We start from the raw sequence: 13,603 nt of genomic DNA, 5'->3' as shown, positions 1-13,603 counted from the left end.
AGGGTTTTCTGTGAAAATCAAACTTAGTTAGGGGTCTGTGGACCCACGCATAAGCAAGTATTGGAGGTACTGTGTTCTTTTTATCATGAACATAACCTTCGTGAAACAAGTCAAAGCATTGCTTCGTTAAAACGCAGTTAATACGTCTTGGCGATACAAGCATCAAGACATGTACACAACGTTGGGAAATAGTTCAAAAATAGTATCTAGTGCCAATACTCTTAAAGGAGTGAGGATTGTAGAAGTTAACAGAAAGAGAATATGCCCTGGAGAAGGGACAGTGGGCAGAAAGGAAATACCAGAGGCAAAAGTTACCTGTAACTGTTACCTGAAACTTCAGGTTTTCATGTACATACATACACACACACATACATACATATATACACCCATATTACATACACACATGTGTATAACAGGTGAAACTGTAAAATGAATTTCCTGCTGTAGCTGTTAATCAAAATTAAGATTACTGGGCTGAAAATTAAATAGAGGTCTGTTTAGACAGTTATTTATTGAGGGACCGCAGTGCCACAAAATCCTGGGGAGTCTGGGGGGACATCAGTGAACGAAATGGACAGACTTCCCCTTACACAGAAGGGACACCGAATATGTCAACAGTGCATGTTGTGGAAGAATGGAAAGTACGGAGAGTGGGAAGGAGTGGGTTGGAGGACGATAGAGAGGCTGGATCAACTGGAGGGGAGGATGAGGGTGGGGTGGGTGTGAGTGAGTGCCCTCACAAGCTCCTGTTAGGACTTTCCTCCGCTGGGAAGTGGGTCTCGGTGCTGCTGACTTAGCAAATCACTTGGGACTTCCCAAACACCCAGGCCCGAGAAGAGCTCTTGAGAAACTAAGTGATTCTGAGACAAGGGCAGAGGGTCATCAGGCCCCCTGTATTGGGGAGGGGAGGTATGTCTGAGGCATGCCTTTCCACCAGGCTTCCTGCTTGGCAGGAACTTGGGCCTTTGATTATCCTTGGAGATAGCTGACAACTCACCTAGTTCAGAAAGTAAAGACTGCACGATGGAGAAGATGCAGGCTGGCTTGCTTCACTTCATGCCCCCACGGTGATATCGATTTGGGTCTGCCTAAAGCCCAGACTGAGTGATTGCCCTCTCTCCCAGAAGCTTCCAGAATATGTGCCGTAGATGTTTGGAATTTTCTTCTAGGCACCTGAGGGTAGGAATGCAGCTTAAATACTCTCAGAATCTTCCCTGTGATTAGATAACATTGGAGTTTAATAAATATCAAGTCAGTATTCTATGGGGCTTGGGCCTAGTAGAAATTCATTTTACATAGATAACTCCTGATAGCTGGCCTTCGGGCGGTTGTGTGTGTTTAACACTTATTTTTATAGTTGTCAAGTGAAAGTTCTAAGTCTGTCTTTGAAGAAACGAAAATATTAATGAACTTTTTTCCTTTGAGTTTTTAAGGTGAATATACACGTGGTTCTAGGTTACAAAGGGGAGTGTTTTGGAGTGTACCTGAATTAAGGGGGAAGTTGGTGGGGTGAAGAAAGGGGCATTGATTGGAATCTGGGGAGAGAACACAGGCCCTGGGCCTGAGAGGTCCCAGGACCTGATAGAGCTTGCAATAGGAGGCCTTTCAAGAACTGAAGAGACAGGCAGAGGCCTAGTTAGTGCCCAAGGACTTTCCTGAGGGGTTTGGATTGTAACTCTGAGAAAGTCAGAGTTGAACAGTTCTTGGCAGAGATGGGATATAAGGAACGATGTGGTTAGTGGAAAGCAGGCTAGGTTGTCTGTGGACCTTGTTAAGGGTGAGGACCTGGAGCAGTTTACCAAAGATTCTTCAAAGGAAGAATCCAGAACAAAAGAACATACCAGGCCCTAGAATACACCGGTGGCTAGGGAGTGACGTTACTGTGGGGAGGTGTTGTGTGACTCCCCGGGGGAGTCAGCCCTGCTTACAAGCTTACATCGCTTGGAGAGCTTTTATAAAAAAAGATGTCCATGCTGTAGACTGGATGTCTTTGGCCTTTGTCGAAAGTCCCCCAAGGCAGTGCTACCACCATTCAGGCGTGAGAGTCACTGTGGTCCCTGATGTTTTACTACCTCTCTGTCTTCCTTTGTGGACCAGATGCTTCTGCAGATGACCCACCCATGAGCCCCACCCACTAAGGGAAGGTGGTTCTGTTACTAAAGCCATTGTGTGCATCACTGACCTCCTTGACCTAGTGGAGAGACTGGATAAGCTGACCCTTTCCTCCCTTTTGAAGGAATCTGTGTCACCCAGGGGCAGGAATGAATCTTGGTTTGGAATTGAAAGCTCCGCTTGCCTGCCCATAGCTAGGACAGCTCTCTGTCCCTGTGAACCTTTGCCCACACATATGACTTTTTTCAGGACTTCCAAGGAGTTGGGGGGAAATGCTTACATTTTTTTGTAGCATTCCCTGATTTCTTAGCATTTCTTTGAAGAAACATATGTGCTATGGCATGCAGTGGGCGTATTGGGAAAAAAGTAAAGAAATCCACCATGGAAATATTTCAGCCCACTTAGACTTGTGGACTGTCCCTTGACCTGCTTGGATTGGCAGAGTTCAGCAGCGGAATGACTGGCTCAGGGAATGTAAGCAGACTTATTGTTAGAGTGTAGTAGAAAAAGGAAGGGTCATCCCAGCTAGCCAGGAAATGTGTAAATATGGGCTAAGGGCTCCCAGCCGTGCATAAAGGATCTCTGCACTCATCTTGTGTGCAGAACTGTGAATGACCAATGACTAAGCTGCTTCCAAGAAAAATTTCCTGTTTCCTCCTTAACGTGTTTGTTGCTTGCTTAGCAGAACGCTTGTCTACAAGTTTCACTGTGCTGCCATTGTACTTTCAAGTGTCTGGTGGCCTTTCTGTTTTAAAAACATCATCCTCGCTGCTCTCACACTACTCAGCCGCACTCAAGGAAAAAGGTCTACCCTTAGAGCCAGGTAGATGTGTGCAGCAGGGGCAGATGCTAAGGTGACTGGCATATGGTGCTCTCTGAGTGTGTGTGTGTGTGTGTGTGTGTGTGTGTGTGTGTACCTGTACATATGCACACACCATGGTATGTTTAGGTCATGTTAGGTCCTGGTATGGCATAGGTCAAAGTACAGGTTTCAGAAATTCACCCTCTCTCTCTCCTCCGTGGGCTCTGGGATCAAACTTTTGTAATCAGGCTTATACAAGAACACTGTTAACCCACCCAGGTATCTTTCTGGCTCTTTTTCAATATCTTAATCTTTTTTCATTGCTACATTTTCCCTCAAAGGAAAAGCCTACTCTACACAAAGAAACTAGCATTCTGCTGGGTAGGGTCTTTCAGAGGCCTTCTGTGGTAGGCTCCTGTCCTGTTTCGTGTTTCCTCCCTCTTCCCATGTCTATCCTGTTTGACTTTATGAAGGAGGATTGAGCATCTTACCCAGAGTCCTCCTTCTTGCTTAGCTTCTTTAGGTGTACAGATTTTAATATTTTATCCTATATTATGTGTCTAATATCTACTTATAAATGAGTATATACCATATGTGTCTTTCTGCTTCTGGGATCCCTCACTCAGGATGATCTTTGTCGAAGCAGATGCTGAGACCCATAGCCAAACTTTGGGCAGAGTGCAGGGAATCTTATGAAAGAAGGGGGAGACAGAAAGACTTGGAGGAGACAGAAGCTCCACAAGGAGAGCAACAGAACTAAAAAAATCTGGGCCCAGAGGTCTTTTCTGAGACTGATACTCCAAACAAGGACCATGTATGGAGATAAACTAGCTCGGTGTCCAAGTGGGTTCCCTAGTATGGGGAACAGTATGGGCTGTTTCTGAGGTGAACTAGGTGGCTGGCTCTTTGATCACCTCTCCCTGAGGGGTACAGCCTTGCCGAGCCACAGAGGAAGACAATGCAGCCAGTCCTGATGAGACCTGATAGGCTAGGGTCAGATGGAAAGGGAGGAGGGGCATGGGAAGAGAAGAGGGAGCGAGGGTGGGACTGGGAGGGAATAAGGGAGAAGGCTACAGCTCGGATACAAAGCGAATAAATTGAGATAGATAGATAGATAGATAGATAGATAGATAGATAGATAGATAGATAGATAGATAGATAGATAGATGAGAAAAAATAAAAATGAATACATGAAAAAGACTGGAGTCAGGTAATCCGCATCTGTATACCATACCCAATGCGAGCAGTGAAGTCCCTCTACTATGCTTTAATACCCCTCTGGGCTCTTCCCTGTCAGGCCTTGTGTTCAATAATCATACTTTCATCTCTACTGGAATGATTCATGCAAGCACTGCTTATCATGCTGTTTAATAACAACAGTCCAGTGTCGTCCTTATTTCAGTTTGGGTATTAACTAGCTTGGAAAAAAATGACATCTTTGTTTTTACCTTGGTGTGTGCCCAAGTAATGATAGTCCTACTTGCCTTAATGAATTAAGGGTTTTAGAAGTTACTCTTCTTGAAAGGACAAAGAAAAAGTTTAAAGAAAAAAAATATGGGATGGTGTGTGGAAACCTTAAAGTTAGTAGATAAAGAAATATGTGTGTATTTGTAATAGTGGCCCCCAGACTGACATCTGGCTCAGTGAAGATGGGAATCTGGGATTGATTAAGCAGTGTTGAAACGTCTGTAAAGAAGTGAATAGCCCTAAATAGCTAAACACTCTTAACGGCCTGAAGAAGGTAGGAAGAGGAGTTGAAAGGAATATTCTTTGTGCAAACACAGAAACTAATTAACGTGTCCGGGACCTCCTCTGTGAGTCAGTTTTAACAGGATTGTAAATACGTGCTCGAGTGAGTTTTAACACAGTGTGTCAGTTGCTCTTGGCCTCTCTGTTTATCAATACTATCTACAACATGTTTAACCACAGGAAAGGGGGCCCTTTATTAGGCATTTAGCCTGCCAAGAGGCTGGGAGTCCGTGACTTTCGTGCCCTCGGTTTCTTGAGGCAGCCTGGGTCTCTCTCTACTGATGAGTACGCTTGCTCCTAAAGGCTGTTAAGATGCCTGGGCCACTGGTGTCACCAGGCTGTAACTGTTCTCAGTCAGGTTCTACCCTAGGGTGTAAGGGTGTATCTATCTGGTGGGGTTTTGTTGAAGCAGAAAATAATGAGCCTTGTTAGGCCATTTGAATTTCAAATAAGTCATTCAGCCTGATCTGTGCATTGTTTTTGGATGTATGTCTAGAAGGTAGCATGGAGTAACGTAATGCTGGGACCCCATCATGAGGTTGGTTTGTTTGTTTGTTTGTTTGTTTGTTTGTTTGTTTTGATTTCTGCAGCACTAGGGATCAAATGCAGGGCCTTGCTTGTGGCTACACCCCAGCCCCTTCTGTTATGACTGAAATGATGTATAAAATGTAAGCCATTTGGTATCAAGTGGACCTTTCGTTGGTTCATTTGTCTGTCGGTATATGTTGCTTTATGGAAGTTGTATTTTACCTGTCTGATAGGATCAGTTTATTCATACAGGAAAACCACACAGGGGAGTAATGTGGCTAACAAATCTGTCTTCTGTTTGTCTCTAGAAATTGAAGCCAAGGAAGCTTGTGATTGGCTGAGGGTAACTGGTTTCCCCCAGTATGCACAGCTTTATGAAGGTAAGACAAAAATGCCATCTTATTTTAAGCCAGCTTAGTCACAGTACCGAGTTCATGAACAGTGCTGATCTAGGAGTTACGCGCGAAGACATTTGTTACTTAGTTAAGTATTTCTTTTTTTTTTTTTTTTTAAATTAAACAATGGCCTAACTACATTAGGCTCCCACCATTCAAAACAAGAAAAACTAGACCCTTGATAATAATGGAGTGGTCTTGTCCCTCTGCAAAAAGTAACCTGTGTCCTGAAAATCTCTGTTGGTTTTCGTGTTCTTACTTTCTGTAATTTTATTAAAGTTCTTGAAAGGTATACTTCGTGTAACATCTAGCTAGCTTTTTTTTTTTTTAAGGGGAAAAAAAGGTATGTAGATTTAATTTGCCCATGTAATGTTATATTAAGATTCCTCTACCCTGTGTGTTCCCATAACTTATTTTCATTGACCTCTATATAATACTCCATCAAATGGATTGAAGATCATTCTGTCAGTTATCTGTACTCTCGTTGGTGGGCATCTCAGTTTTATTTTTATAACGGTTAATTTGAACATAGGTGGTGCCTATGTTTTGTAATACATTTTTTGTAATAATTTAACTTGCATGAAGGGCCTTGCACATGGAGGAATGCTGTTTGCAGGCTTGCTTTCTTAGATTACCTAGACCATCTGCCTAACTGTGGCCCCACCCACAGTAAACTGGACCCTCCCATGTCAGTCATTAACTAAGAAAATGCCAAATGCACTTGCCTACAGGCCAATTTGATACATTTCTCAGTTGTGGTTCTCTTTTCCTAGAAGACCCTGGCTTGTGTCAACTTGACAGGGTACTAGGGACAAAGAAAGAACAGTTGTAGCTAACTCATTCTCCAAGGCTCTGGTTCCTGGGGCTGACGTCATGTACACTGCATCTATTGAGATGTATTAGCCCATTTACTCAAATGGGAGACCTATTATACATGAATTCATTTTATAGTAATGACAGCTTTAAAATAGTGAACTCCATTAATAGATAATTTTCTTTTCTTTGAAGAGTTACATTTTTATTTATTATTTAAAATGTTTATATAATAGATTTTGATCGTGTTTTCACGTCCCAGAACTCCTCCCAGATCCTACCCACCTCACTTAATGGTTTCTCTGTGTCTGTCTGTCTGTCTGTCTCTCTCTCTCTCCTGATATGAATAAACTCTTTCTGACTCCTATAGGGCTCCCTGAACCCTTAGGGGAGGGATTTGATGGAGATATCCCAGTTAAGGCTAAGTGGTCCAAGGTTTCTCACTCTGACTAATGTTTAGCTGTGAGTCTTTGTATTTGTTCCCATCTGCTGCAGAAGGAAGTTTGCCTGATGATAACTGAGTACAGCAGAATGTCATTAGAAGTCGTTTTGCTGCTACAGGGTTTGTTTGTTTGGTTGGTTGGTTGCCTCTGTTTTATTTTAAGATCACTAGTATTTGGTTTTACCCAAGCTCCCCAGGCTCTCTAGTCTCAGATTCTTGGCCACAACTAGGCAGTGTCAGGTATGGTTCCATTTCATGCAATGGGTCTTAGATCAGATCTTGGTTGGTTACTCCTATAAGCTTTGTGCCACTAGTGTCCTAGCCATCTTGCAAGCAGGAAGATCAAAGGATTTGTGGCAAGATAGGCATTTATGTGTCTCTTTTGGTGTTGTGTAGAGTACCTTCTTGTACTAGAATGCAGGGGTGAAGGCTCTCATTTTATAGATAATTTTCAAATACAGTGAGGTGAATTGTGGAATGATTCCTAACCTAAGATACATAGTCTTCCTTCTGGTAGTACCCAGTGATTATTTACTTTTACGTTCTGAAATAGATTGCTGTCCCTTGATTTCACAGCATATCTGCAATTTCTTCTTATTGTTTTATTTTGGTTTTCAACACTACACTTAACATGGTAAAATTGGTTACCTTCAGACAGAACTTCTAACCTATTAAAGGGCTTTGGAGGTAGAAGCAGGAACAGCACTTGTTGCTTTTCTAATTTACAGCTCTCCTGGAGATAAAGATAATTGGATTTGCAGTGGCTGGACTTTTGGTATCCTCTTTAAGAATTAAGTTTCCTTCAATCATGTCCTTTTGGGGTGTTGATTTGCTGCAGAAACCTTCTAGTGCCTGTTGGTTTTGGTATATCTGATTTCCAGCCCCTGTCTTACTTTAAAGGTTCTAAAATGCAGGCTCCATTTTCCTGGTTGATACCTGGGATCTCCCACACCTGCCCAAGTCATTGGAAGCATAGGCTGACTCTGGGATGTACCATGCCGTCCGTGTCCCTGGCCAGGTGAACAAGCCATACGCATTCAGAGGCATAGTAGCAAACAAATCCCGCATCTTCCAATTTGCTCCATTTGGTGCCTGGCTATTTGCACTTCCTGCCTCTAAACTTCCAACTTCCAGGTTGGGTTCAAGACCATTTCTTCTACCATCACTAAACCATTATCTTTTAAAGACTATTTCCTTCAGAACACTGAAGGAACATTGAATTCCTCACACTCATCACTGGATGTTTTTTTAAAAAACAGAATTGTTCATTTGGATCAGAAAAGTGACCTTAAGTCCAGCACAGGTATTTAGAAGTGTCTAAAATTGCATAATTGCTTTTTCACATAGCCTTAATAGGCAAGGAAGTAATAAATACTTCATATTTGCATTTATAGATTTCATGCTATATACTACCTTAAAATATATTCTTTTATTTGGGCTGATTGTTTAATAAAATCTGAGTTCCTAAAGGCTGGGCTGTGTGTTCCTGGATATGTTCAGTAATTTGCACTCTACTGGGAAGGCCATTTATCAACATTAACAGCTGAACTGCATAAGAGGATACCTTGCTTTTGTCATGTTTCCGTCATTCCTGGGCGTCTTTCTTCTTCCTGCTCTGCCAGGATTTCACTGTAATTATGGCTGGTCTGAAACTTCTGTGTATACCATTCTGGCTTGAAATTCACAGAGATCTACCTGCCTCTGCTGTGATTAAAGGCATGTACAATCATGTCTGGTAATTGAAGAGATTTTTATTTCAAAGCCTGGAACCCAAGAAGCTATTTAATTTTTTCTTTTATTTTCAATTAACGTGTGTGTGTGTGTGTGTGTGTGTGTGTGTGTGAGTGAAGCATGGAATATCATTATATTACATGTATATAATATGTAGTAATCAGGACAGAGTAATTGGCATAGCTGTCAATTATGATTATTGCTTTTTCTGGGGGAGCATTCAGTATCCTCTCTCGACTGGTCATTTGGGAAAAGACAATCATGGTCACTCACAGGTATCTTATTAACACAACATGGTATTAGAAGTTATTCCTCCTCACCAACTTCCTTTCTGAACCCTTTCTCCACCCCTCCCTCCACCACCCTTTCCACCCCCGACCCCCATAGACCTCCACAATCCCAGGCTTGTCATCATGATTTCACTCTCTCTGGGAATCTTTTCAGGCCGTAGGGAGGAGGAAGTTCTTCCAGCTTTCAGGCTGTTGCAAGTGGGCCATTGTTCTGAGAGAACTGGACTCATACAGATGTGGGGGCTAGGCTGCCATTGTTTCACAGTAGGTTTAGGGTTAGTCCTTTGTTTTACTGGGCATTAAAAGCCCCTTGGCCACTGTAGGGAAATGCTAATATTTGTTTTAAAATAGCATATCTTGAATTCTCTGCAATGTATCCTATCATGCAAATAGACTCGGCTCTCCAGCTGCCCCTTGCCATTGTTCCCTGAATCTTTCCAGGCCTCAGTGCTGTTTTGTTTTTGCTTTTGCTTTTGTTTTTCTTCCCTCCCCCCCCCATGACGAGTGAGCAAGGACATTTTTTTAAAGCCACATTACAAAGGAAACTTCTTATACTGGATTCATTCAGGCTTAAATTATAACTTAGAACAGGTATTTACTGCCTGCTAATTAGTTTGAAGGAGGAAAGTGAATGGAACCACTCCTGTGGCAGAGGAGGAACCTTGGAGTTTCTAAACTGCTTTAGACCACACATGGGCTCTGCCCGCATAGCTTGTTAGGGATCCTGTGAACAATAGAGGCTCAGCACATTGGCTACTGTGTCAGGCTCCTAGGAACTCCACAAATGTTCTTGTTTGTATTCTTCTTACAGATCTCCTGTTCCCCATTGATATTTCCCTGGTCAAGAGAGAACATGATTTCTTGGACAGAGATGCCATCGAAGCTCTCTGCAGGTAAACTGACACTTTCCTTTCTTTCAGAAACATGGTACTTTTATCTTAGCAAAGGCAGGTAGATCTGAGTTCAAGGCCAGCCTGGTCTACAGAGTGAGTTCCAGGACTACACAGAGAGACACTGTATGGGGGGGAGGGGAGGGAGAGAGAAAAAGAGAAAGAGAGAGAGAGAGAGAGAAAGAAAGGAAGGAAGGAAGGAAGGAAGAAAGAAAGAAAGAAAGAAAGAAAGAAAGAAAGAAAGAAAGAAAGAAAGAAAGAAAGATTACTCATCTTTCAGCCTTGGTTTGCTCTCTACTTAATCCACATGAGGTCTTTGGTTATTAAATGATAAGAGTGATTTATATTACTGTGTTATAGACCATGTGAAGAATACTAAAGTAAAATGCTGTCATGTAATAGTATCACCGACATAGCATCCACACTGTCTTTGGAGACCCCTCAGGTAGCACTGGCCCATATTTTGCTGCCATTTGGTAGCAAAAGCAGCAAACTCTCTGGTGGTTTGGAAATGCGGCTTTTGGGGAGAATTCATGGATCTGCCCACAGGCACCATGAGGGAGTCAAAGCTGCCACTGTATTGAGTGGGGTGAGACAGTCACGGGGGTGGGGCTAGGCCTTAGTACAGCCAGTCAGGGCTGTCATCTGAATTCCAAGGAGGCTCCTCAGGACCTCCAGCGGCCCCAGGTAGGGTGACGACAGGATTAAATAGGCTGTAAACCTGCTGTGCAGCCCTCGATGTATAGGAGACAGGCAGTAAACCAGCATTGATGTGAGCTGAGAATAAAGCTGTCAGAGGTCCTGTTCAGGGTGCTGGTTGCTCTCCAGGCTAAGAAGCAGCTTGTGGGGTTTAGAGAAGCGAACGTAATAAAAACCTGAGGCTACATGGGCCTCAGATAATCCTTTCAAACCCTGGATGACATTTTTATTCACCTCCCATTATTCATCCCTTTGTAGTTTTCTCAAAACCTCGAAGCCTTCATAGCCCCGTTCTGAGGAGAATATATGTACATAGGCAGAATTCACATGTTGATATGATTCTAAAATTAAAATCTTTTCATTTCCATGAGTTCTAAAAGACCTGATTATTTACGTGTGTGTGTGTGTGTGTGTGTGTGTGTGTCCCTGTGTGTGTGAACGTACGTGTGTGCATGCTTACAGAGGCCAGAGGTTAGTATCCAATGCAATCCTTGGCTGTTCTGTACCTTGGGTTGTTTTTTGTTGTTGTTGTTGTTGTTTTCTGAAGAAAGCTCTTGTCTGGAACTCAACAGACCAGCTGGACTGGCTAGCCAGTGAGCCCCAGTGCTCTGAGGCCTGACTTTTACCTGGATGACTGAGCCGCACTCAGGCCCTCATGCTTGCCACGGTTGGGCTCTGTATCCATGTCCTAACTTCAGTGTCTACTTTAACTGGGGAAAACATCTTAAGGTGAAATGATTCCTGGTATTTCTTTTTCCTGTGTACGTGAAGGACACCACAACAGCTGTGAAAGTACTGTTACACACGCGCACACACGCACACACGCAGATCCTTACAGAATGTTTGAAGCAGTGAGGGCGGGTAGTGTGGTTTTGGGGAAAGATGGGTTAAATGTTTAGAATAGAGTATGGAAAAGATTAGATTTTGTAGTTTGTGAAAAGAAAAAAAAAAAAGCCACATTTACCCCCACAGCAATGTGCAGCTCTAGTCATTAGTGCCCAGGGGTATGTACACATTTTTCTGGGAAAAGCAAGTTTGTGTCCTGAAGTATGTAATATTGCCGCTGTGTCACCTGGAATGAAAAATGTCACCAGTGTAGTCTGGAGAGGGAGAGAAGTTAGCATCTGGAATATGAACCGCCCCGGACATTTTAAAGATGTTTTCGCGCTTAGCTGTGTGGCAGAATTAATTCATTCTCAAGTCATCGCTGCCGGTAACACATATGAATGAGGTCATTGAGAAGAGGCATCTTAGGAAATACTTGAGCTTTTGTCAGATCACCCATCTCACACATGGTAAGCCACTTAGGGAATGGGCCTTCTGAACTGCATCAACAGCTCAGGAATTTCTGGGTCAGAAAAATACCATTGCAGCATTTCAGCCCAGAGAGTTATGATTAAACTCTTGAAGAATTTTTTTTTCTTATGGTCAGTTCAAAATCAACTTCTTTTTTAGAAGGAAAAAGACATACTCTACAGTTTGATTTATGCTCCAAATCTGCCTCCCATAGAAGCAGAGGGAAAGAAATCAAAATTAAAAAACCTGGGAGTTCAAAATCATTCTGGGCTACACAGCAAGATCCTGTTTGAAAAAAAAAATTACAAAAGAGAGAAATTATTCAGAAGCTATAGTAATAGTTATCAAAATTTGGAGAGATGGAAAGCCCAAGAACCTTTGTCCACATAGTCACTTAATGGCAGTGACTTTGGCTTTCAGAGAAGGTTAACAGATGGGAGCTATAGGCAGATTTCAAAACCCTCTGTTGGTCTTCGGATACTCGGACTTATCTGCTGCATATGCCTGTTGTAAAGATGTCCTCCACCTATGGAATTCCAGGGCCATCAGATAACAAGGCTGTGTTGTGTTTACTAATATGTGTACAAACCTCTCCTCTTGGCTGGTGATGTTCTCTGTGGACAGGCTTTTTGTGGACATCCATCTTTCCACCATTTAGACGTTTAAAGCGCTCTGTCACTGAGACACTGTGCACTCTGCCATGAAGTAAGTGTGTTCTCTGTGCATCCACAGTAGCTTTGTTTTCTTTTTCTTTACAGATTCCTATGTTTGTAAGTCACACAACTGTTTTGACAAAAAAGCTAAAAGGAGCTGGTTTCTTTTAATATGTTTTACTCAGGGCAGAAGACCCATAGACAGAAAGGCAGGGACAGCATGAGTGAGAACAATGGTACTTTCTAAATATAAAGTTTAGTAAAGACCAAAAACCACAGTTATGAGTAGGCCACCTACTCATAATGTTAGTTAATGTTAGTGTCAGGTAGCAAAGGACTCTCAGAGAGATTATTATTCCCCTCCATCTTGCTACCTTCCCTAATAATCTAAACCCGTGAGGAAGCTAGGATTATGAGCAAGCAATACTCAAGACTGAAAGAGTGCTCAGCATGTCTGGAAGCACAGAAGGATCTCGCTGTAAACTGTGAGCAGTGCGAAGGTGCCTCTTGTGAAATGTTGTCTTCTGTGGGGTCAGGACTATTCCAAATTGCTGCCTTCCTTTGGAATTTAAGCTGACTCCATTTACCAACCCATGAAAGAATTGTGAGCATCAGCTAATAGCTGGCAAATGAAAAAGAAAACTCTGTTGTGTGTCATTGTCCTCTTCAGGATGTACTGTGTCCCCGGACCATCCTGGATACGAGAAGACATGTCAAGCATTCCCAAGACATCCTAACCTTGTTACTCTTAACATTCTGTTTAAAAAGAAGCAAGTAATTGGGTGTGTGTTTGCGGGGCGGGGGAGGAGTGCTTGGAGTAGGATTTTGCTATGTAGCTCAAACTGGGCTAGAAGCAGCAATCCTCCTGCCTCAGCCTCCCAAGTGCTGGATTGATACCCGGAAACAAGTAATTTAAAACTATTTTGCGTGAATGCTAGGAATTGGAAGAATTTTTGTCAGGTCCTCTCTTTCCTTATCCTTTCTTCTGTTTTTATTTTAAAATGCAAGGGGGCCCAGAGCCCCACCTGCTCTCCTTTTATCTGCATGCCTGCAGCTCCCTGCAGCAAAGCTCTTGAACCTTTGATAGTGCACCCTTAGCTCCTTCTGTCTTGAGAACAGACCCAGGTTACCCAGGAGATAAGACCCGCACATTCCCGAGGAGCTGGGCCCTGGGTGGTGATGGGAGTATGGGTGCCCAAGGCT

The 13,603-nt window shown here is 42.9% G+C and overlaps 1 protein-coding gene across 3 annotated transcripts in view; it reads left to right on the top strand.

The window, feature by feature from the left end:
• The window catches only part of Dlc1 (DLC1 Rho GTPase activating protein), a 387,771-nt gene that overhangs the window by 352,502 nt on the left and 21,666 nt on the right, over nt 1-13,603 (top strand). For all 3 annotated transcript variants that reach the window (XM_060381619.1, XM_021651062.2, XM_021651063.2), the window contains 2 exons: nt 5,500-5,571; nt 9,674-9,755. In XM_060381619.1, the coding sequence (XP_060237602.1) occupies nt 5,500-5,571; nt 9,674-9,755 (154 nt within the window). The remainder of the gene's footprint in view (nt 1-5,499; nt 5,572-9,673; nt 9,756-13,603) is intronic.

Source organism: Meriones unguiculatus, chromosome 4, assembly GCF_030254825.1.
Source record: "Meriones unguiculatus strain TT.TT164.6M chromosome 4, Bangor_MerUng_6.1, whole genome shotgun sequence".
Taxonomy (NCBI): domain Eukaryota; kingdom Metazoa; phylum Chordata; class Mammalia; order Rodentia; family Muridae; genus Meriones; species Meriones unguiculatus.
This window is presented reverse-complemented; position numbering and strand designations above follow the sequence as displayed.